Below are 21,770 nucleotides of genomic sequence, written 5' to 3'. Positions count from 1 at the left end.
TCTGTAGGGCGGCCACATGGAAGTCTCTCCACACTTTTGCAAGACATTATCGTCTAGACATTCGCGCGCCATCTCACGGTCAGCTTGGAGACAGGGTCATACGGGCAGGGCTGTCCGCGACCCACCCATGATGGGGAAGCTTTGGTACATCCCACAGTCTGGAATGATCCTGGTACGTACAGGGAAAAGAAAATTATTCCTTACCTGCTAATTTTCGTTCCTGTAGTACCATGGATCATTCCAGACCCCTCCCTGGTTTTGGGGGTTCTTTGTGGGCCATCCCTGCTTTCCTGTCTTCACAATATTTTCACTCTGTATCTCTAGTTATTGCGAGCTGTGTCTTTGAACACAGTGCTGTTTGCAAGTTCTCAGTTACAGTTTTTTGAGTACAAGTTAGTTGTTGTCACTTACAGCTGTTATTTTTTCTCTATATTTTTTAGATTAATTGATTCCTCTGGTTCTGTCTCTTCTCGTCTTGGCTTTGCTAGTCCAGTTACTGAGGATTGAGGCGAGGGAGGCGTGGCTATATAGGTCCTCCCCTGGGAATTTTTAGTTCTATCTCCATCTGCTGGACAGGGAACATAACCCACAGTCTGGAATGATCCATGGTACTACAGGAACGAAAATTAGCAGGTAAGGAATAATTTTCTTTTGAGCGGGACTCTCACAGTTCCACCCCATTTAGGGAAGCTTTTGGTACATCCCAGGAGTCTGGACTGATCTGGGTATGTACAGGCAAAGGAAAATTGATTCTTACCTGCTAATTTTCGTTCCTGTAGTACCACAGATCAGTCCAGAGTCCCACCCAATAGAGGGGGAAAGCACATGGAGAGGCCACTCAGCCTGGTTATTATTTTATCAGGGGCGTATGTTGGATTCGTGGACCCTTGGGCCGGTCGGGACCGGCAGACGAAGTACTGCGAAGCAGTAGCGAAAGCCCCGACCGGGAGGCAGCACGGATGGAGAAGTGGCTGGCCCGAGGAGGGGCCTGGAGAGCCCTTTGCGACCAAGGGCTAGGCAAGGGAGAGGAAGACAGGTGGAGCTGACACAATGGTGAGGAAGTCTTCGCCCTGGAAGCCGAGCCTCCCCCGAGAGGAGCTCGTAGGAGTTCGGCCGCTGGGACTTAGGAGATTCACCCTGGAAGCCGGAGTCCCCCCAGGAGGAGCCCATAGGGACCCGGCCGCTGGGACTTAGGAGAGCCCGCGGGGGCAGAGTCAGACGGGATCCGCGGTCGAGTGCCGGAGGGTCGTTGCTCACCAGTCCAGAGTCGAGTGCCAGAGCGTCGCCGCTTGCCAGTCCAGAGTCGAGTGCCAGGGAATCGCCGCTTGCCAGTCCAGAGTCGAAAGCCAGGAAATCGTCGTAAGCCAGTCCAGAGTCAGAAGCCGAGGGGTCGTCGTAAGCCAGATCAGGATCAGAAGCCGGAGGGTCGTCGTAAGCCAGATCAGGGTCAGGAGCCGGAGGGTCGTCGTAAGCCAGTCCGGGATCAGGAATCAGGTAGACAAGGAAGCACAGGATGCAGCAACTAAGACAGGAAAACCTGGAACCTCGTTGCAAGGCAAGGAAGGCCTCACGGTGCAGGGTTTAAATACCCTGGGCGTCTGACGTCATCCAGGAGGCAGTGCTGAGGTTTCCCGCGCTGGCCCCTTTAAGAGCTGGGGCCTAGCCGCGGAGAATGCCGGCAGCCAACGTGGCGTGGGGGCACTGCTCCTGGGGCCTGCACGGCCCGAAAACGCGGCGGAACCGGAGGGACACCGCGCCGGGGTGAGTGACGGTCCCGGGGATGGCCCGGGATCGCAACAGTACCCCCCCCCTGCGCCCCCTCCCAGGAGGCCGGGGTTTGGCCGGATGAGCCAGATGGAACCGGCGAAGGAGATCCTTATCCAGGATATGAGAGGAAGGTTCCCCCGAGTTCTCCTCGGGCCCGTAGCCCTCCCAAGACAGGAGGTACTCCCAGCGACGGCGACGGAACCGGACATCCAGCACCTCTTTAACCGTGTACGTGGCTCCCGGGTCAGAAGAGACAGCAGTGGGCTCCGGAGGCAAGGGTCGAAAACGGGAGAGGACCACTGGTTTGAGGAGAGAGACGTGGAAGACGTCATGGATGCGAAGAGTAGAGGGAAGACGTAGGCGGTAGGAAACCGCGCCAACCCGTTCAGCTACCTGGAAAGGACCAATGTTGCGTGGTGCTAGCCTCATGGACGGCAGGCGAAGCTGGATGTTCTTAGTGCTGAGCCACACCCTTGAACCAGGTAGAAACACTGGAGCAGGTCACCAGGACTTATCCTCATAAGCCTTGAAGCGTGCGGCGGTGTGGCGGAGCTTTTCTTGTGTGGAGTGCCAAAGCTGCTGAATCTGGCTGGCCGTCAATTGCGCCGCTGGCGAGGATGTAGAGATCGCTAGCGGTAGTGGCGGTTTGGGAACCTTTCCATAAACCAGCTTGAAGGGAGCTTGTAGCGTAGCAGAGTGTCGATGGCGATTGTAAGAGAACTCTGCCCACGGAAGAAGGGCAGCCCAGTTGTCCTGCTGTTCCCCTACAAAGGCCCAGAGAAACGCCTTCAGGGTTCGGTTCGTGCGCTCCACTTGGCCGTTGCCCTGGGGGTGAAATGCCGTGGTCAAGTCTAACTGGACCCCAAATTTTCTACAGAGCGCCCGCCAGTATTTCGCCGTAAATTGGGGCCCTCGGTCCGAGGCAATGTGCTGCGGCAAGCCGTGCAGACGGAAGATGTGCTGGATAAACAGTTCAGCTAACTCCGGGGCCGTGGGTAACTTGACCAGGGGCACAAAGTGAGCCATCTTCGAGAAACGGTCAATGGTGACCCACACCACCGTTTTACCCTGGGACGGGGGCAGCTCTACCACAAAATCCGTGGAGATGTGCGTCCACGGTTCCGTGGGTACAGGGAGTGGCTGGAGGAGACCCCAGGGACGGCCTGGTAACGACTTCTGCCGTGCACACGTGGGACAGGACTGGACATAGAGACGGACATCCTCCTTTACCCGTGGCCACCAATAGAACTCGGTTAGTAGTTCCAGAGTCCGGGAGATCCCTGGGTGGCCCGCCGTCAGTGAGTCGTGCGCCCAAGCTAGGACCCTTTTCCTTGAGCGGAGTGGGACTACCGACCTCCCGGCAGGTGCTAGGTCGGTAGCAGACAATTGGACCTTTGCTGGATCCAGAATGTACTGAGGGGGTTCAGAGGTGTCTTCCACTTCTGTAGTGCGTGAGAGAGCGTCCGCCCTAATATTCTTGGCCGCCGGTCGGTACCGAAGTGAAAAGTTGAATTGACTAAAAAAGAGCGACCAGCGTGCCTGTCGGGGGTTGAGTCTTTGTGCTTGGGATAAGTACGCCAGATTCTTGTGGTCCGTATACACTACGATTGGGTGTTGGGCCCCCTCCAACCACTGGCGCCATTCTTCAAAGGCCAATTTAATGGCCAGTAGTTCTTTGTCCCCGATACCATAGTTCCTTTCGGCAGGTGAAAATTTCCGGGAGAAGTAGGAACATGGTCGGGCTTTACCGTCTCTGGAAATCTGGGACAAGATGGCCCCTACGGCCACACTGGAAGCATCCACCTCCACTATGAAGGGGCGTACCGGATCCGGGTGCCGGAGACATGTGTCTTGAAGGAAAGCCTCCTTAAGAGCCTGGAAGGCCTGTACGGCGGTTGGAGTCCAATTCCGGGCATCGGCACCCTTGCGAGTGAGAGCCGTAAGAGGAGCCACCAAGGTGGAGTACTGCGGGATGAAGTGGCGGTAGAAGTTAGCGAAGCCTAAGAACCGCTGGAGCGCCTTTACCCCTGAAGGCTGTGGCCATTTCCGGATAGCTGCAACTTTATCGGGGTCCATGCGGAAACCAGTCGAGGAGATGATGTACCCCAAGAAGGGCAAGGATTCTTCTTCGAACTGGCATTTCTCCAGCTTGGCATACAGTCGGTTCTCTCATAACTTTAGCAAAACCTGGCGCACGTGTTGGCGATGTTCCTCAAGGTCCCGGGAAAAAATTAACACGTCGTCCAGGTAGACTATGACTGAAGTGTACAAGAGGTCGCGCAGTACCTCGTTCATTAAATTTTGAAACACGGCTGGGGCGTTGCAGAGACCAAAAGGCATGACGAGGTACTCATAATGACCGTCCCTGGTGTTAAAGGCAGTCTTCCACTCGTCTCCCGGTCGTATCCGTACGAGGTTGTATGCCCCTCTAAGGTCCAATTTGGTGAAGATACGGGCCCCCTGCAGGCGATCTAGGAGCTCTGGAATCAGGGGCAACGGATAGCGGTCTCGTCGGGTGATCTGGTTCAGGCCCCGGTAGTCGATACAGGGCCGAAGGGACCCATCCTTCTTGGCCACGAAAAAGAAGCCGGCTCCAGCGGGGGATTTGGAGGGTCTTATGAATCCTCGGTCTAGATTCTCCTTGATGTAAGCCGACATGGCCTTGGTCTCTGGCAAGGACAGAGGGTAAACTCTACCACGCGGAGGCGTGGTATTTGGCAGTAAGTCGATCGCACAGTCGAAAGGGCGATGCTCAGGGAGTAACTCAGCCTTCTCCTTAGAGAAGACATCCCGGAAGGCCTGGTACTGTGGAGGTACTGTCAGCGGGGCTGTCAGAAGCGGAAGCGTCTGAAGCGGACGAGCCGGAAGACAATTGTGGGAGCAGGCTGGTCCCCAAGACGTAATCTGAAGCGAGTGCCAGTCGATTACTGGCGAGTGTTTCCTTAGCCAGGGCAGTCCGAGGATGAGCGGGTGAATGGATCTCTCGAGGATGAGAAAAGAGATCTCTTCCTTATGAAGGAGCCCGACCTGAAGCTGGAGAGGGCGCGTACGAGTAGTAATGGACCCTGGAAGGGGAACCCCTTGGATAGATGATACCCGCAAAGGAGGTTCTTGCGGCAGGATCTTAAGCTGCAGTTGTTGCACCAGATCACGGAGGATAAAATTCCCTCCGGACCCAGAGTCGAGCAGCGCCAGGGTGTCGAACCCTCCTCCGGGAAGACAGAGTTTAGCTGGAACAGTGCATGGGGAGTCCGGAGAGATACTGCCTAGAGTCAACTCCCCGCTAGACTCTAGGTTCTGGCGTTTCCCGGACGCTCTGTGCAGCGAGCCAGGAAATGCCCCTTACCACCACAATAGAGGCATAGGCCCTGCGAGCGTCGACACCTTCGTTCTTCAGCCGAGAGAGGGCCTCGGCCCAACTGCATGGGTTCCTCCGGCGGGACGGCAGCTGTCACAGGAGGTGAAGCTCGGCCTCGAGGTGGCGTGGTACGACGGGCGACCGGCCCCTGCACGGACCTTCGCTCTCGGAAACGGCGCTGAATGCGTCGATCCACTCGTTCGGCCAATTCGATGAGCTCTTCGAGGTCGTCCGGGAGGTCCCGGGCCGCGAGTTCATCCTGGAGCCGAGAGGAAAGACCCTCCAGGAATATCCCGTGTAGGCTGTCCTCCCCCCAGGCCAGCTCAGTGGCCAGGGTCTGAAACTCCATTGCATATTCTTCTAAGGGGCGATTACCTTGTCGCAACTGGAGGAGTTCTGAGGCGGCCGTGGAGGCCCGGGATGGCTCATCAAAAATCCTCCGGAAGGCCTTGACGAAGAGTACAAGGTTATTCAACCGGGAGTCTTGGCGCTCCCAGAGGGAAGAAGCCCAGGCCAAGGGTTTCCCGTCCAGGAGAGAAATGATGTAGGTGGTTTTGGACCGGTCCGTAGAGAACTGAGCAGGCAGAAGGTCAAAGCGGATATAACAGTGGTTGAGAAACCCCCGACACGCCTTCGGGTTTCCGGAATACCTAGGCGGTGCTGGCATCTGTACCGGGACAGGAGGACTGGCGCTGGCCTGGGACGAGGATGCTACATGGCGAGTTGCAGAGGTCCCCTCAACGCGATCCGCCAGGCGCTGGACTGCTGACATCAGAGTATCGAGGCAGGACTGTTGTTGTTGCAGTTTCTGGGCTATGCCCGGGATGGCTTTGAGGCCGGCCAGGTCCGCCGGGTCCATGGCCTTGCAATCTGTTGGATTCGTGGACCCTTGGGCCGGTCGGGACCGGCAGACGGAGTACTGTGAAGCAGTAGCGAAAGCCCCGACCGGGAGGCGGCACGGATGGAGAAGTGGCTGGCCCGAGGAGGGGCCTGGAGAGCCCTTTGCGACCAAGGGCTAGGCAAGGGAGAGGAAGACAGGTGGAGCTGACACAATGGTGAGGAAGTCTTCACCCTGGAAGCCGAGCCTCCCCCGAGAGGAGCTCATAGGAGTTCGGCCGCTGGGACTTAGGAGATTCACCCTGGAAGCCGGAGTCCCCCCAGGAGGAGCCCGTAGGGACCCGGCCGCTGGGACTTAGGAGAGCCCGCGGGGGCAGAGTCAGACGGGATCCGCGGTCGAGTGCCGGAGGGTCGTTGCTCACCAGTCCAGAGTCGAGTGCCAGAGCGTCGCCGCTTGCCAGTCCAGAGTCGAGTGCCAGGGAATCGCCGCTTGCCAGTCCAGAGTCGAAAGCCAGGAAATCGTCGTAAGCCAGTCCAGAGTCAGAAGCCGAGGGGTCGTCATAAGCCAGATCAGGATCAGAAGCCGGAGGGTCGTCGTAAGCCAGATCAGGGTCAGGAGCCGGAGGGTCGTCGTAAGCCAGTCCGGGATCAGGAATCAGGTAGACAAGGAAGCACAGGATGCAGCAACTAAGACAGGAAAACCTGGAACCTCGTTGCAAGGCAAGGAAGGCCTCACGGTGCAGGGTTTAAATACCCTGGGCGTCTGACGTCATCCAGGAGGCAGTGCTGAGGTTTCCCGCGCTGGCCCCTTTAAGAGCTGGGGCCTGCCGCGTGCGCGCGGCTAGGGGGCGGGGCCTAGCCATGGAGAACACCGGCAGCCAACGTGGCGTGGGGGCGCTGCTCCTGGGGCCTGCACGGCCCGAAAACGCGGCGGAACCAGAGGGACACCGCGCCGGGGTGAGTGACGGTCCCGGGGACGGCCCGGGATCGCAACAGCGTATTTCTGAAGAACGGTACTGGTTGCCTCTGATCAATCGTGTTTATAGTTTTTACAGTTTTTATCGTTACCCTGCTTATTCTGGTTAAAGTTTAGATTAGGGTTTGGGTTCACAGTTTCTATTTTCTGCTTGGGTACTGATTAATACTGAGGAGATACAGGTGGCACACCAGGTTAAGAGGCGGAGCCTACAAAACTTTCTCTGTCTCCATCTGATGGAATGGAGGCAAAATCCAGGAGTCTGGACTAATCTGTGGTACTATAGGAACGAAAATTAGCAGGTAAGAACCAATGTTCCTTTTTTGACTTTGAAAGTAGTAAACTGGCTGAGTTGGTTCTAATCTGTGTTTATGTTCTGATGTTATTTAAAAAAAAAAAAAAAAAAAGTTTTAGAACTCTGCCTCTATTTGGCTGGATGAGGAGGATAAACCCATAGGGGCAGATTTTCAAAGGCTACCCGTGTAACATATGTGCATAACCCGAGAAAATCTGCCCCTGCGTGCAAGCCCCGGGACGCGCGTATGACCCGGGGCTTGCAAAAAGGGACGTGGATGGGGGCGTGGCGGTGGTCCGGGGCCGGGTCGAGTGGTCCGGCACAGCAGGCATGGCACGCCGGCAGTTCATCGGTGTGCGCAAGTTACGCCAGCCTTGGGTAGGCATAAAATTTGGAGTAAAGGTGGGGGGGATTTAGTTAGGGATGGGGGTGGGTTAGATAGGGGAAGGGAGGGGAAGTTGGGGGGGGGGGGGGCCGGAAAAAAGTTCCCTCCAAGGCCGCTCCGTATTTCTCTGTCTCCAGCAGATGGTAGAGGTGCAAACATGCAGTCTGGGGTTTTGACAGTTAAAAAAAAAAGTGTTGCATGTGGGTCTTTCCAGTTCCCTCCCAGAATAGAAGGGCTTGGGTACATCCCACTTGTCTGGACTGATCCGGGGTTCAAACAGGAAAGGAAAATTAGTTCTTACTGCTAATTTTCATTCCTGAAGTACCACAGATCAGTCCCGAGAACCCATCCCCATCTTTCGAAAGACTTTCTCGCTTATGGATGTTGCTGAGCTGATATACTAGGACTTCCTGCATCCACCATCAAACCCCTTCAGATTCTACAAAACTCCATGGCTAGAATCATAACCGGTACACGCAAAAGGGATCACATCACCCCTATACTAAAGGACCTACATTGGTTGCCAATATCCTACCGCTCTCAATACAAAACACTCACCATCCTTCACAACTCCCTACACAAATACAATCACATCTGGCTCGATGAGATGCCTCGTTACCGTTCCTCCGATCGCCCCACAAGAACAACCCAGACAGGCACCCTCCACATCCCACCCCTCAAAGCAGCGCACTCTACTCACACCAGAGGGAGAGCTTTCTCCATTGCTGGTCCTACCCTCTGGAACTCCCTCCCCCCCCTCTTACGCCAAGAGACATCTTTTCACAATTTCAAGAAAGGAGTCAAGACATGGCTCTTCCGACAGGCCTACCCCGACACAAACCAAACCTAAATTCCCCCCATCAGCTCCCCCTGCTCGACCTTTTCCCCCCCTGCCCCCCTTCTCAACTCCTCCCTACTCGGCCTCCCTCCTTTCACCCTACCCTTCCGCCCAACTTTCTCTCTTCTCCTCCCCCTCAGCCTCTCCCCCATTCCTTGTCACCTAGCCGTCTCTCCACCCTTAGCAGTCCCGCCCCCCCCCCCGCTACTTCCCTTTATATCATCTAAAAACGTATTTCCTTGTGATTCCCAGTGATTACCGTCTCTCTACCCCTAAGTATCTCTACGTAGTTAAAGAGATCCTTGTATAGTTTAAACCACTACCCCCCTTTGCTAACCCTTTTGACCCCGTTTCCCTTTTATGCCGCCCATCAATTCCTCCCAACCCCCATCTTATTTCATATTTAAGTGAATACTTTTAAGTAAATGTCCCCCCAATACCTCCTTAGCTCTACAATTTGATAGTGACTGTACCTATCATCAACTGTATATAGTTGCATCTATTCATGTTCTCTCACTCCCATCAGTCCAACCTTTGCCCTTCCCCTTAGCCCCCCCTCTTCCGTTTTCCTCCCTTCCCACTCCCCTCCCCTGTATTATTTCTCTATTGTTCTATTGTTTTATCTATTTATCATTTTTACTGTTTTATTGTTATATTGTAACTTTCCTCCTTTGAGTTTTTTGTAAACCGGCATGATGTGTTGCACGAATGTCGGTAAATAAAAGTTAATAAATAAATAAATAAAAATAAATAAATAAATAAATTCAGAATAATGAGAAGTTTACATAGTTTCAGTTGTGAATTTTGTCAGGTTAAGAGGGCCTAGTTTTTTCAGGGGAGCTCCATCCTCTAAGTGTCTGTTTGACCCAGGTTTATTGGGGTTTGTTAAGGTAGACATCTTGGCTTAGGTACAGGTCAATACTGAGGGACTGCAGGTGGCACTCTCAGTTATGTAGCAGTGCCTCAAAGTTTTGTTCTCTGCCTCCATCTGCTGGTAGGGATGCAAAATCCCACTTGTCTGGACTGATCCGTGGTATTTCAGGAACGAAAATTAGCAGGTAAGAACAAATTTTCCTTTCATTTTGCAAATGCCAAAACAGCAAATAACATTATTGTGTTGCAAATTTTTGGGTGCATTATTTGCTGGTTTTCTATGTGTAATTTTGTATTTGTGAGGGAAAAACACAAAACAATGTAAAATCGCTAATGAACTGAATAATCATGCAAATTTTAGCGATTTTTGCAAAATTAAATTATGTAAATTGTCGGTTATCCACAAAAACTTCACTACGATTTCATGCAGATTTTATCACAAAAACTTACTTTGAATCTCATTTAATTAAAGCCGGTATCATGAGAAAAATTTCTGACGATAGCCCATTTTAGTGAAGCCCCTAAGGAAGGCAAGAGTGGTTTTGTGATAAGACGATGAGCTTTTAAAAGAATCACCTGTATAGATTGTAAATCCCGGGTCTTCATTTATGCAGGTAACATGTGTGTGCCATTCATTCCACTTCACCTCATTGATCCTGTGTATACAGTACATATATTTTATTCATATTTCTTCATTTCCACTTTATAAATCTTTTTTTTTTCTTACTGTTGCAAAGTATTTGGATGAATTTTCAAAGGAGTTACGCATGTAATATACTATCGTAGCAATCTTCAAAAGCTACTTACCTGCATTAAGTGCATTTAATGTGGGTAAAACCTATTGACAATTCAATGGCATATACTGTAGCGATTTTGAAAAGCCCGTTTACATAGGTAAAGTGCATTTCCCTGTACGTACCAGGATCAGTCCAGGACACCTGGGTTGTGACTCCGCACCAGTAGATGGAGACAGACCAAAACTTGTGGGCGGAGCATATATGCTACTGTGCCAGTCACAGCCCCTCAGTCTTACTCTGTCTCCAGTAGATGGTGCAGGTCCAGTCACAGCCCTGCCTGACCTGATTCTTGGTGTTAGTCAGGTTTGATTTTGGGTTAGTTGTTCTTAGGCCTCGTTGGTTTTTTTTCTTTCAAATTGGGTTTTTTTTCAATTCTTTGATCCCGGTTGCCCTGCCTCCCAGGGGGGTTGAGAGGTCCTGAGGGGACTACCCTCCCCCGGTTGAGGCCGCTGCTAGGGTCGAGGACCCGGCTGGGCTAGTAGCAGCGTCAGGGGTGACACCGGGGAGCCCGGTTCACTCACCCTGCAGGACATAGGGCTCCAGAACCGTGGACAGCGTTTGTTTGTTTTTTTTTGTAAAAAAAAAAAAAAAAAAAGCGTTTCTGCTTTTGTTGTTTGTTTTCGGCCGGCTCTCTGTTACCTTGCGTCGCCGCTCTGTTCGAAACGAGGGGGGGGGGTCGCCGCTTGCTTTGGGGGGGTCGCCGAATTATTAAATTAATTTTCTGAGGCGCGTCTTGGTTTGCTCACGTTCGCCGACATGCCGCGTGGTTCTTCATGTCGGGCCTGCGGCTCGGCGCGCGCGCGCCTCTCCTGTGCGGGCCTCTGCTCGTCCTGCGTCCCGGGCAGCGAGGGGACGTCCGGGGCACCTCGGGGGTCTCGCTCCTGGATCGCGCGATCGCCGCCGCGGGGTGGAGGCTCCTTGTGTAGGCCTCAGGAACGGTTCCCGCTTAGTGCGGGAGTGGCGGCCATTTTGGCCGCCGGACATGAAATCGCGCGGGTCGCGGCGGGGGATTCGGCCTTGCCTCCCGCGCTTTCCCCACAGCGGGGCGCGGCGGGAGGGGTCTCCTCAGAGGGGCTTCGGTCCAGGGAGGATTCTGGGGCCGATTCCTCTGAGTCAGGTTCGTTCTCGAAGGATTTGCGCTTGCTGCGCAAGGTATTTAGGTGCAAGCGTAGCAAGCGCAGCCGAGGGGGGATTCCTGAGGGAGGGTCCCCTCAAGCTTCCTCCACAGAAAAAAAAAAAAAAGATACGAGGACGGCGGAGAGCATCCGGGAGCCCTCAAGGGGGAAGCGGGCCCCTCGGGGCGTGCCGCAGCAGTCGGATTCGGAGAATTCCCCCGTGGAGGACCCTGTTTTTCCCACAGAGCCCCTGAAGGGGGCCGAGGAGGCGGCGGCGGATGGTTCAGCCCAGCGCAGGAAAGGGAGCACAGGCCGTGGAAGGGGATGTCCCCAAGGTAGTCCGCCTGTGCCGTAGGGAGGAACTGTCGCCCCTCATTCCGGCCATCCTCCAGGAGCGGGGGATAGAGGCCCCACCTGTGGTGGTCCGCCAAGGGGCCAACATGGATCCGGTTCTGCTAGGCCTTACAGGGCCGGCAGTCGCCTTCCCATTTCCTTTTCTTCGGATGTTTTGTTCCGGGAATGGGATACTCCGGAATTGGGATTGAAAGTCAGCAAGGCCATAGATAAGCTCTACCCGCTCCCGGAGGAGGTGCTGGAGCTTCTCCGACTTCCAAAGGTGGATTCAGCGGTCTCCGCGGTGACGAAGAGGTCTACTATCCCGGTCACGGGTGCGACGGCCCTCCGGGATATCCAAGACAGGAAGTTAGAGGTGCAACTTAAGAAGATTTTTGAGGTATCCGCCCTAGTGGTGCGGGCCGCATTCTACACTACCTTCGCTATGAGAGCTAGTCTGCGCTGGGCCCAGGTCCTTCAGGCGCATGCGGGTCTTCTGCAGAGGAGACTTCTCAGGCAGATAAATTGGAGGCGGCAATAGCGTATGGGGCAGACGCTCTGCACGATCTTCTGCGCACATCCGCTAGGTCCTTGGTGGCAGCGGTGTCGGCGCGCCGTCTCCTATGGCTGCGCGACTGGGCTGCGGATGGCTCGTCCAAGGCTCTCCTGGGGGCGCTACCTTTCACGGGGAAACTGTTGTTTGGCAAGGAGTTGGATGACTTGATAGTTTCTCTGGGGGAGAACAGGGCAATTAGGCTGCCCAAGGCTAGAGCCAGATCACGGTCCCCTTCTTTCCTGCCAAATCCCGTTTTTCAGGGAATCGCGCCCTCAAAGATCCTCCGGCCCTTCGTATAGGCCGTCTTCCTCTCGGAACCCTCAGTGGCAGCAGTCCGTTGGGGGGAAACGTTACGGTAGGCAAGGAGGAGCCCCGTCGAACACGGGGTCTACGTCTTCGCAATGAAGTTCGGCCGGTCCATCCCTCGCCGCGCCTGCTGCACGTCATTCCAAATGTGGTAGCGCGGTTAACTTTAATTTTCGAGGAATGGACCAGAGTGACGTCATACCAGTGGGTCCTTAACGTGGTAAGATACGGCTGCGAGTTAGTTTTGCTCGCATCCCAGCGGACAAGTTTCTGGTATCGCCCGGCAAGGATCCCATGAAATGGGTGGCGGGGCTGGACACTCTCCGGCGATTGGAGAGCTTGGGAGCCGTTTCCCCCGTCCCGGTCGATCAGCGCGGCAGGGGCCGGTACTCCATTTACGTCGTGGGTCCAAAGAAGGACGGCACGTCAAAACCCCCTCTTCAAAATGGAAACGATTCGCTCGGTGATCGTGTCGGTGTGTCCGGGCGACTTTCTGGCTTCTCTAGCTCTCACAGAAGCGTCCCTTCACGGGGGCGTCCAGCCATCGTGCCAGCGATTCCTAAGGTTCTGCATTCTAGGAAGGCATTCCCAATTTCAAGCGCTCCCGTTTGGTCTCGCGACGGCTCCTCGGACATTCACGACAGTGATGGTGGTAGTGGCAGTGCAGCTTCGTCGGGAAGGACTCCTGGTTCATCCTTACCTGGACGATTGGTTGATTTGCGCGCAGTCAGAGGGTCAGTGTCGGCAAGCGATGGCCAGGGTTCTACAGCTCTTGCAGTCCCTGGGCTAGGTGGTCAACTACAACAAGAGTCACCTGTCACCCATTCAATCCTTGGAATATCTTGGAGCCGTATTCGACACGAGGCAGGGCGAGGTGGTCCTATCTCAAGATCGGATATGCAAGTTGCTATCTCAAGTGAGGTGTTTGCTGTCTCTCAGCCGTCCGCAAGTATGCGATTACCTGACGGTCCTGGGATCGATGGCTTCAACGCTCGCGTTGATACCCTGGGCTTTCGCTCACCTCCGACTTTTGCAGTCTTCTTTACTGTCCCGCTGGAAGCTGGTTTCGGAGGATTTCTACCTGCCGCTCCCACTCGCAGGCCAGGCGGGATCCAGACTACTCTGTCCTGTGGAGTGTCTCTTCTTGTGCCCAACTGGACGGTGGTGACGACGGATTCCAGTCTCTCCGGCGGGGCAGCAGTTTGCCTAGTGAATTCGGTGCAAGGCCCTTCGTCAGAGTTTGGCTCTTCAAGCCTTCCTACCGGTGATATGGGGAAAGGCGGTCCGAGTTCTATCGGACAAGGCGACCACAGTGGCCTACATCAATCGCCAAGGCGGGACAAGAAGTCCACTGTGGGCGCAGGAGGCGCAGTCCTTGATGGCCTGGTCGGAACACCACCTCAGTGACATCGCAGTGTCTCATATTGCTGGGGTCGACAACGCCCTGGCAGATTATCTCAGCCGTCACCGACTAGATCCCGGAGAGTGGGAGCTGGCGGACGAAGCGTTTCTCCTCATCTGCAGGACGTGGGGGGTTCCCCACATGGATCGGAGGGCCACATGGTGCAACGCGAAGGCTCCGCGATTTTACAGTCGGCGTCGAGAGGGGAGCGGAAGGCGTCGATGCGTTGGTGCTTCCCTGGCCGACGGAGGTGCTGCTGTACGTGTTTCCCCATGCCCAATGATCGGCAAGATTCTGCGGCGCATAGAGGTGCACCCGTCCAACGTGATCTTGGTGGCACCGGAGTGGCTGCGCCGCCCGTGGTTCGCAGACCTCATCCAGTTGTCGGTAACGGCTCCCCTTCGTCTCCAGGGGTTCGCAGGGCTGTTCGTCGGGGCCCCGTCTGTTTGGAGGATGCGGATCACTTCTGTCTCGCGGCATGGCTTTTGAGAGGAATCGGTTGAAGAGGAAAGGTTACTTGGTCGCGGTAATAGCTACGCTGTTCAGGTCCCGGAAGCAGTCTACGTCCCGGGCTTGTCCGGGATTGGGTAATTTGGAGGTATGGTGTGTGGAGCGGGGTTTGGACCCCACTTCCGCCGCCGTTTCCGATATCCGGGCTGGCCAAAGGCTTAGCGTGCAGTTCGTTCCGGGTCCAGGTCGCGGCACTTGGTTGTTTGCGGGGTAAGGTCCGGGGAACCTCCCTGGCTCTTCACCCGGACATCGCCCGTTTCCTGCGGGGGGCTAAACACCTCCGTCCTTCCTTGCGTTCCCCTTGGCCGTCTTGGAACCTCAGCTGGGTTCTCTCCGACTTATGCTCGGTACCGTTTGAGCCCTTGAAGCGCGCTACGGTCATAGATCTCACGTTGAAGACCGCATTCCTGGTGGCGATTGACTCGGCACGCCGTGTGTCGGAATTGCAGGCATTGTCTTGTAGGGCGCCGTTTTTGCGGATCTCCGACGCAGGGGTTTCCTTGCGGACTGTTCCTTCTTTTTCTGCCTCAAGTAGTGTCGGCTTTTCATTTGAATCAATCGGTGGAGCTTCCCGCTTTCGTGGTCGGGGAGTCGTCAGACACGAAATCGAGAGAATTACGAAACCTAGATGTGCGGAGGTCCCTTCTTCGCTATCTCGAGGTCACTAATCCTTTCGGGTATCAGATCATCTGTTTGTCCTGTTTTCGGGTCCAAAGAAAGGTTCTGCGGCGTCTCGCACGACGATCGCTCGGTGGCTCCAGGAGGCCATTGGTTCTGCGTACTTAGTGCGGGGAACACCTCCGCCTGGGGCTCTCAAGGCTCACTCGACGCGGTCCCACGCTGCGTCTTGGGCGGAAACTTCTCCGGTGTCGCCTCAGGAGATTTGCAGGGCGGCTACCTGGAAGTCGATACTTACCTTCATCAGACATTATCGGTTGGATGTTCAGGCCTCTGAGGCCACTTACCTTCATCAGACATTATCGGTTGGATGTTCAGGCCTCTGAGGCCGGAGGGTTTGGAGAGAGGGTACTCCGAGCGGGACTCTCTGCTTCCCACCCTCGGTAAGTTGGCTCTGGTACATCCCAGGTGTCCTGGACTGATCCTGGTACGTACAGGGAAAGGAAAATTAGTTTCTTACTTGATAATTTTCGTTCCTGTAGTACCAAGGATCAGTCCAGGATCCCGCCCGCAGTGCTACACTAAAGTAACGGAGAGTCCGCTCATGTTGATTGTTTCATCTATCCGCTTGTTTGTTGTGGCTCTCTCGGCTGGGGAGCCTGGTTCCCGAAGGGATTTGGAATCATTTCCGTTTAAGTGGAGTGTTTTGCTAGTTGGTTCTGGTTGACTAACTGAGTTTTCTACTTTGACATTACGTATGACTGAGGGGCTGTGACTGGCACAGTAGCATATATGCTCCGCCCACAAGTTTTGGTCTGTCTCCATCTACTGGTGCGGAGTCACAACCCAGGTGTCCTGGACTGATCCTTGGTACTACAGGAACGAAAATTATCAGGTAAGAAACTAATTTTCCTTTGCACGTGTAAAACCCAGAAGTGTGTAAATCGTTTTGAAAATCAGGCCCTATATCTTTATAAATTGCATTGCTGACTGTTAAACTGTATTTGATGATACATATATTAATATAGATAAATGAGCTCTGACCAACATGCCGCGAATGCGCAGAAGAGAGCAGCTCTGCCCGACGGGCCGCACATGCGCGGCCCAGAGAGCTCTGACCAACATGCCACACATGCGCGGACGGGAGAGCTCTGATTGACATGCCACGAATGCGCAGGAGAACAAACATCTCGCCCATGTTAATGGGTGGAACGGCTTGTAAAGGTAGATATTAAAAGCTGTGTGCGGGTGTCCATGTACGCATGGTGGCTGCCATGTGCACATAGACTCATCGATTTTATAACATTCACATGTCGATGTGCGCATGTTATCAAATCATCTACCCGTATGCACATGTACGCCCGATTTTATATCGGGCGTACATGTGCATACGGGTAGATGCATACGGGTAGATGCACTGATTACTCTAGAATTTTTAGTTTTTATACTTATCAGCAGTCTTTAGCAGCAGCAATTTACGCGGTCCAGTCAGATCCAGTGTGTGCTTTGCAGGACTCTGCCTAATGGCACTGTCCTAACCTGCCCATGCCCCACCCCTTCCCCACCCCTTTTTGCTAAACCCTTTGCAATGTGTGTACTGTGAGATACACGTGAGGCTGCGAGCCTATGAAAATCCGCGTGGTGGGCACACAGCCCTGCTACGTGCGTATCTCCTCTTTTAGCCGCACTCAGGGGTTTGAAAATTGGCCTCCAAATGCACACCATTGTCAAAAACAAGCAGTATGTATTCCATTAACTTATTTATTCAAATTAAATCGTGAGGAAAATAAATTACAAATTAATTATAATCTTAAGAATACATAACTATTTAGCAAAATGTGTCCCTCAGAAGCATATATAGTGACAATTCTGAATTTTCTGGGGATTACCTCAAACATGTCCTGTAGTCTCCACTGGAGACCTTGCACAATTCTCCCAGTTCAAATTTTGACTTCAACCACATGGGCAAACTTCTTTCAAAGTCCAAAGTAATCCTGGCTCGCTGGTTATAAAAAAAGAAGTTAATTGTAAAATGTGTTTTAAATAGTAACTAAATACTTACTGTAACTGTTTTGTACTGATGACTTCAAATATATTAATGATTTAAAAATAATTGTATAAATTTAAAATAAAGGATTTGGAACAAGTAAACTTCCCAGCAGGAAAGCATACTGCACATAGAATAAGAGGGCTGTTGTAGTGATTGACTTAGTTGATTATCCTATAGCATCCTATAATAAACCAATCAAATTTAAAAAGTACACAAACCTGTAGTCTCCAAATATGTTCACTTTCCTTGGAAATCTTTTCCACAGTTTCCCCCATCAGTGCAATAAGCATGTTGAGAAGGAGAACAAACGTTAGGATGACGTAAGTTATCAGAAGAAGCAGGAAAAGCACTGGATATTTAGAATCTTGCTGAATCTCCAGGTCTCCCAGTCCTATGGTGAGCTTAAAAAGCTCTACAATTGCAGTGCTGAAGTTGTTGTAGGAGCTACATTCAGTATTGTCAGAGCAAGTTTCAATCAGTGAGGCAAGTGCTGTAAAAAATAGAGAATTTTAAACTTCTTTTATTATTACATCTTTCACTTTTCATTTTGTAGCATTTCATAGTTGCTACATGTATAACTTGTGGGTGCTGCAAACTTTATTGTTTATCAGAAATGCAAAGTGTTGCCTTCAACTGTGTTCCTTTAAAATTGGCCTCTGTTGAGAGAGACAGATGTACATACCTTTTGTGTGCAATATTATCAGCACATGAATACACAGAAACATAGGCAGGAAAAGAAGCTGGATCTTGTAAGCTGTGTTAGAGTTTGTTCTGTTCTGATAATTAATTTAGCACTCTAAGCAGAAATGAAGTACAAAGAATAACATGATACTAACAGCTCTATGTTTAATTAAATTGTAGAAAATCACTTCCCCATGAGGGTCTATTCAAACCTTTGCTGAATTGTAACTGCTTAAGGAAAGTAAATAAATAACAGACACAAAGTCAAGCGAGAGTATTGAATCAGCCCTTATGTCTTCAAAAAGAGAAGAGTTTTCTCTTCATAGTCTCTTTTTGGAATGACCCCTTTGCAGCCTTCTTCTTATAGCATGTACAACATGAACTTTGGCCTCTTCCTCTAATTTACATACTTAGGGCCATATTTTTAAACTTATGCGCGGGTGTAGATTTGTTTGTGCAACCCGGCGCAAACAAATCTATGCCCGATTTTATAACATGCGCCCCCCGGACCACCGCCACGCCCCTGTACCCGCCCCTTTTTCGAAGCCCCGGGGCTTGCACGCGCCGCCAAGCCTATGTAAGATAGGCTCGGCGCACGCAGGGGCAGGCAGGGGCAGCTTTTCGGGGGTTATGTGCGTATCTTATGCGCGTAACCCTTTGAAAATCTGCCCCTTAGAATTTAACTATGAAGAATAGAGTCAGAATAAATAGTTCATTTGTGAATAACAAATGTGATCTAGAGACAGAAATATTTACTAGATCCCATGCATCAATTCCTTATAGTAACTTTTAGTTAAGTTTTTACTTACCTACACCAAATCCAAACAGGAATAGGATATAGACAAACAAAAACTTCAGCACATCGTTTAAAATGACCTGAAAAAAAAAGGTGACAGGTTAATGATAAAAAAGAGGATAATTTTCAAAGGTATTTCCATGAAATGGCTTGTTATAAAATTGGTATAACCTAACCCTCTGTATGTATATCAACACCAAAACCCAATAACAGAGGTACATAACATTCAAATATTCCTCAAAGTGAATGTGATTATAATTATGTTTGTATTATATTTTATGTTCAAACAATTTTTATTGAGTAAGAAACAAATACATTCCATGTTGATGTTTGTATTATATTTTATTCATAGGTGCATAGTGGATTATGAAGTCAGTCAGGATTAAGAAGACATGGCATGAGCTGATATTTATTGGAGAATTTAATTTGACAAAGTTGTGGATTTTTGGCATTGAAGGTTAAATTCCTGGATTTAGGGCCTCATTTTCCAATATCACATTAAGGGGTGTTTCCCATGCAGCAGGGAAACTTCACATGCTGTGATGTTCACAAATATCTTCACGGTGCACAATAAACAACCATTGCATGAACAGGAGAGAGAGAGAGAGAGAGAGAGAGAGAGAGAGAGAGACTTGCTATAATGTCTACTCCCTAGACAGGTATTTGTATCCCTATGGGAGGCCCACCTAGTAACTCGAGGTGGGGATTAGGTATGAGTGTAGGGGGTTGGGGCCTCTTTCACATTCAACATGAGACGTACGAACAGAACAGTGGTCTCCAAGCTAGTTTGAGAGAACATTGCCCAAATCTCATCTTGGAGTGAGTTTCCTTACTCCGAAGGCCATCAAATCTTCACAAGAGACCACTGTTCTGTTCGTACGTCTCATGTTGAATGTGAAAGTGGCCCCAACCCCCTACACTCATACCTAATCCCCACCTCGAGTTACTAGGTGGGCCTCCCATAGGGATACAAATACCTGTCTAGGGAGTAGACATTATAGCAACTCTCTCTCTCTCTCTCTCTATACCATGATAAACCTTTACCGGCCTCTAGTGTACAACATACCACAAATGAAAGGGTTGTAGCTATTAGCCGTGCTAACACTGTGGTTGTTTCGCTGCACATGATAACTTTACATATACTCCACCCCCTGAATACAAAAATCACATTAACAGCTGTTAGTGGAATTAACTCATTGGAAAATGACCCCCTTACATTGTTTTGAAAAGGATATGTTGTTATGTTTTGCTTAATTAATAATTATATTTTTGTATTGAATTTTAGATTTACTGAATATATTTTGGACGGACACTATACAGGATTGCTTGACAATCAATAGCCTGTATGGGTGAAATAAATTGTTGATGGTTCAAAATAAGCACCATTGGATTCAGATTTAGAATGGCGTATGAACAGTTATAAAGTGTGATTTTTACTTCGTGAATTTATCCCTTGAAGATGCCCTTTGCGGGTGAAACAAGGGACCTTGTCGGGAAACAGGGAATTCAGTTAATTATTTGTAATGGGGGATTTTAAAGGGTAATGAGGGAATTGGGTTGGTAAATGAGAATGTATATCTTTTTATTTGGGAAAGTCTATGAATGAAAGGTATGAATGCATGGGTATGATTGATGTATGAAAGATTGGGTTTGTGATTTTGATATTTGTTATATTTTTTAATAAAAGGTTAGAGTGAATTGTATATGCACTCTATGATTGTATTATACTTTGTAATATCTCATGCATTATTGGTGTTTTATTGAAAAAATGTTTTGTACAAATTCAAGAAATTTCTGTAATTAAAAAAGCTTTGAGGAATATTTGAATATGTTATGTACCTCTGTTATTGGGTTTTAGTGTTGTTATAAAATGCCCATACCTGTATGCAGGTAAACTTGCGTGTGCATGTCCTATATGCGTGTAAGTTTACCTGGATTGAGCGGATGGATTCCCACGGGGTGGGATTGTGGAGGGGTTTGTATGCATATGTTTGCATTTTTTAAAGTATGCACATAAAATTTCCTGAACAATATCTGTAAACGTAATAAATGTAATTGTGTCAGAATAATTTAAATTTAATTTAAACATTTATAACTCATTGTTCAAAATTGACAATGGGGATAGTTTTGGTGACATAATTTGAAAATTGGTATAACTTATGTATATATTTGCATTCTAATTTATGTTAGCTGAAACAAAATTAGAGGTGAATTTTAAAAGCTAGAAGGTCATGCATCTAGCACTAGTGCATGTCCACCCTATGTTATAAAGTAGGCAGATATGCACACAAGTGCCAATGGGGCGGATTTTAAGAGCCCTGCTCGCGTAAATCCGCCCGGATTTATGCGAGCAGGGCCTTGCGCGCCGGCGCCTATTTTCCATAGGCCTGTCGGCGCGCGCAGAGCCCCGGGACTCGCGTAAGTCCCGGGGTTTTTCGAGGGGGGCGTGTCGGGGGTGGGGCCGATCAGCGCGGCGTTTTGGGGGCGGGACGCGGCGTTTCGGGGGTGGGCCCGGGGGCGTGGTTTCGGCCCGGGGCGGTCCGGGGGCGTGGCCGCGCCCTCCGGAACCGCCCCCAGGTCGCATCTCGGCGCGCTAGCGGCCCGCTGGCGCGCGGGGATTTACTTCTCCCTCCGGGAGGCGTAAATCCCCCGACAAAGGTGGGGGGGGGTTAGATAGGGGCCGGGGGGGGGGGTGGGTTAGATAGAGGAAGGGAGGGGAAGGTGAGGGGAGGGCGAAAGCGAGTTCCCTCCAAGGCCGCTCCGATTTCGGAGCGGCCTTGGAGGGAATGGAGGCAGGCTGCGCAGCTTGGCGCTCGCCGGCTGCAGAAAATCGGCAGCCTTGCGTGCGCCGATCCTGGATTTTAGCAGATACGCACGGCTACGCGCGTATCTACTAAAATCCAGCGTACTTTTGTTTGCGCCTGGTGCGCCAACAAAAGTACGCGAAGGCGCACTTTTTTAAAATCTACCCCAATGTGCGCACATCTCGCGTTGGAAGAAAATGGGGCATGTTATGGGTGGGGCATGGGTGTTCTGGGGCGGAGCCAAGAGATGTACCTGCAAGTACCTAGGCACCTGGGCGAACTCCCAGGTCCAGTCCCACGTAATGTTACTTCTGCTATGGAGGAGGTGTAAGTTTTAAAAAAATATATAGGCATCTGTGAGGAGTTTGAGGAGTCTTGTGTAACTGGGGGAAGTGGAGCCTGTATAATCATGGGGTTTGAGAGGACCTAGGAGAACACTGGACAAACTGGTGAAACTGGTCATCGGCTGGATG

General features: G+C 51.2%; 1 protein-coding gene across 1 annotated transcript in view; it reads right to left on the bottom strand.

Annotated features, from left to right (window-relative positions):
• Positions 1 to 9,807: 9,807 nt before the first annotated feature.
• The window catches only part of LOC115097591 (transient receptor potential cation channel subfamily V member 3-like), a 57,992-nt gene continuing 46,029 nt past the window's right edge, over positions 9,808 to 21,770 (bottom strand). The window contains exons 16-19 of the mRNA XM_029613529.1: positions 18,507 to 18,573; positions 17,235 to 17,506; positions 16,856 to 16,968; positions 9,808 to 9,985 (exon numbers count right to left, since the gene is read on the bottom strand). Coding sequence (XP_029469389.1) covers positions 9,808 to 9,985; positions 16,856 to 16,968; positions 17,235 to 17,506; positions 18,507 to 18,573 — 630 coding nt within the window. The remainder of the gene's footprint in view (positions 9,986 to 16,855; positions 16,969 to 17,234; positions 17,507 to 18,506; positions 18,574 to 21,770) is intronic.

The sequence above is a fragment of the Rhinatrema bivittatum genome, chromosome 8 (genome assembly GCF_901001135.1).
Source record: "Rhinatrema bivittatum chromosome 8, aRhiBiv1.1, whole genome shotgun sequence".
NCBI lineage: Eukaryota > Metazoa > Chordata > Amphibia > Gymnophiona > Rhinatrematidae > Rhinatrema > Rhinatrema bivittatum.
Note: the sequence above shows the minus strand (reverse complement) of the source record. Positions and strands in the feature narration are given on the sequence as shown.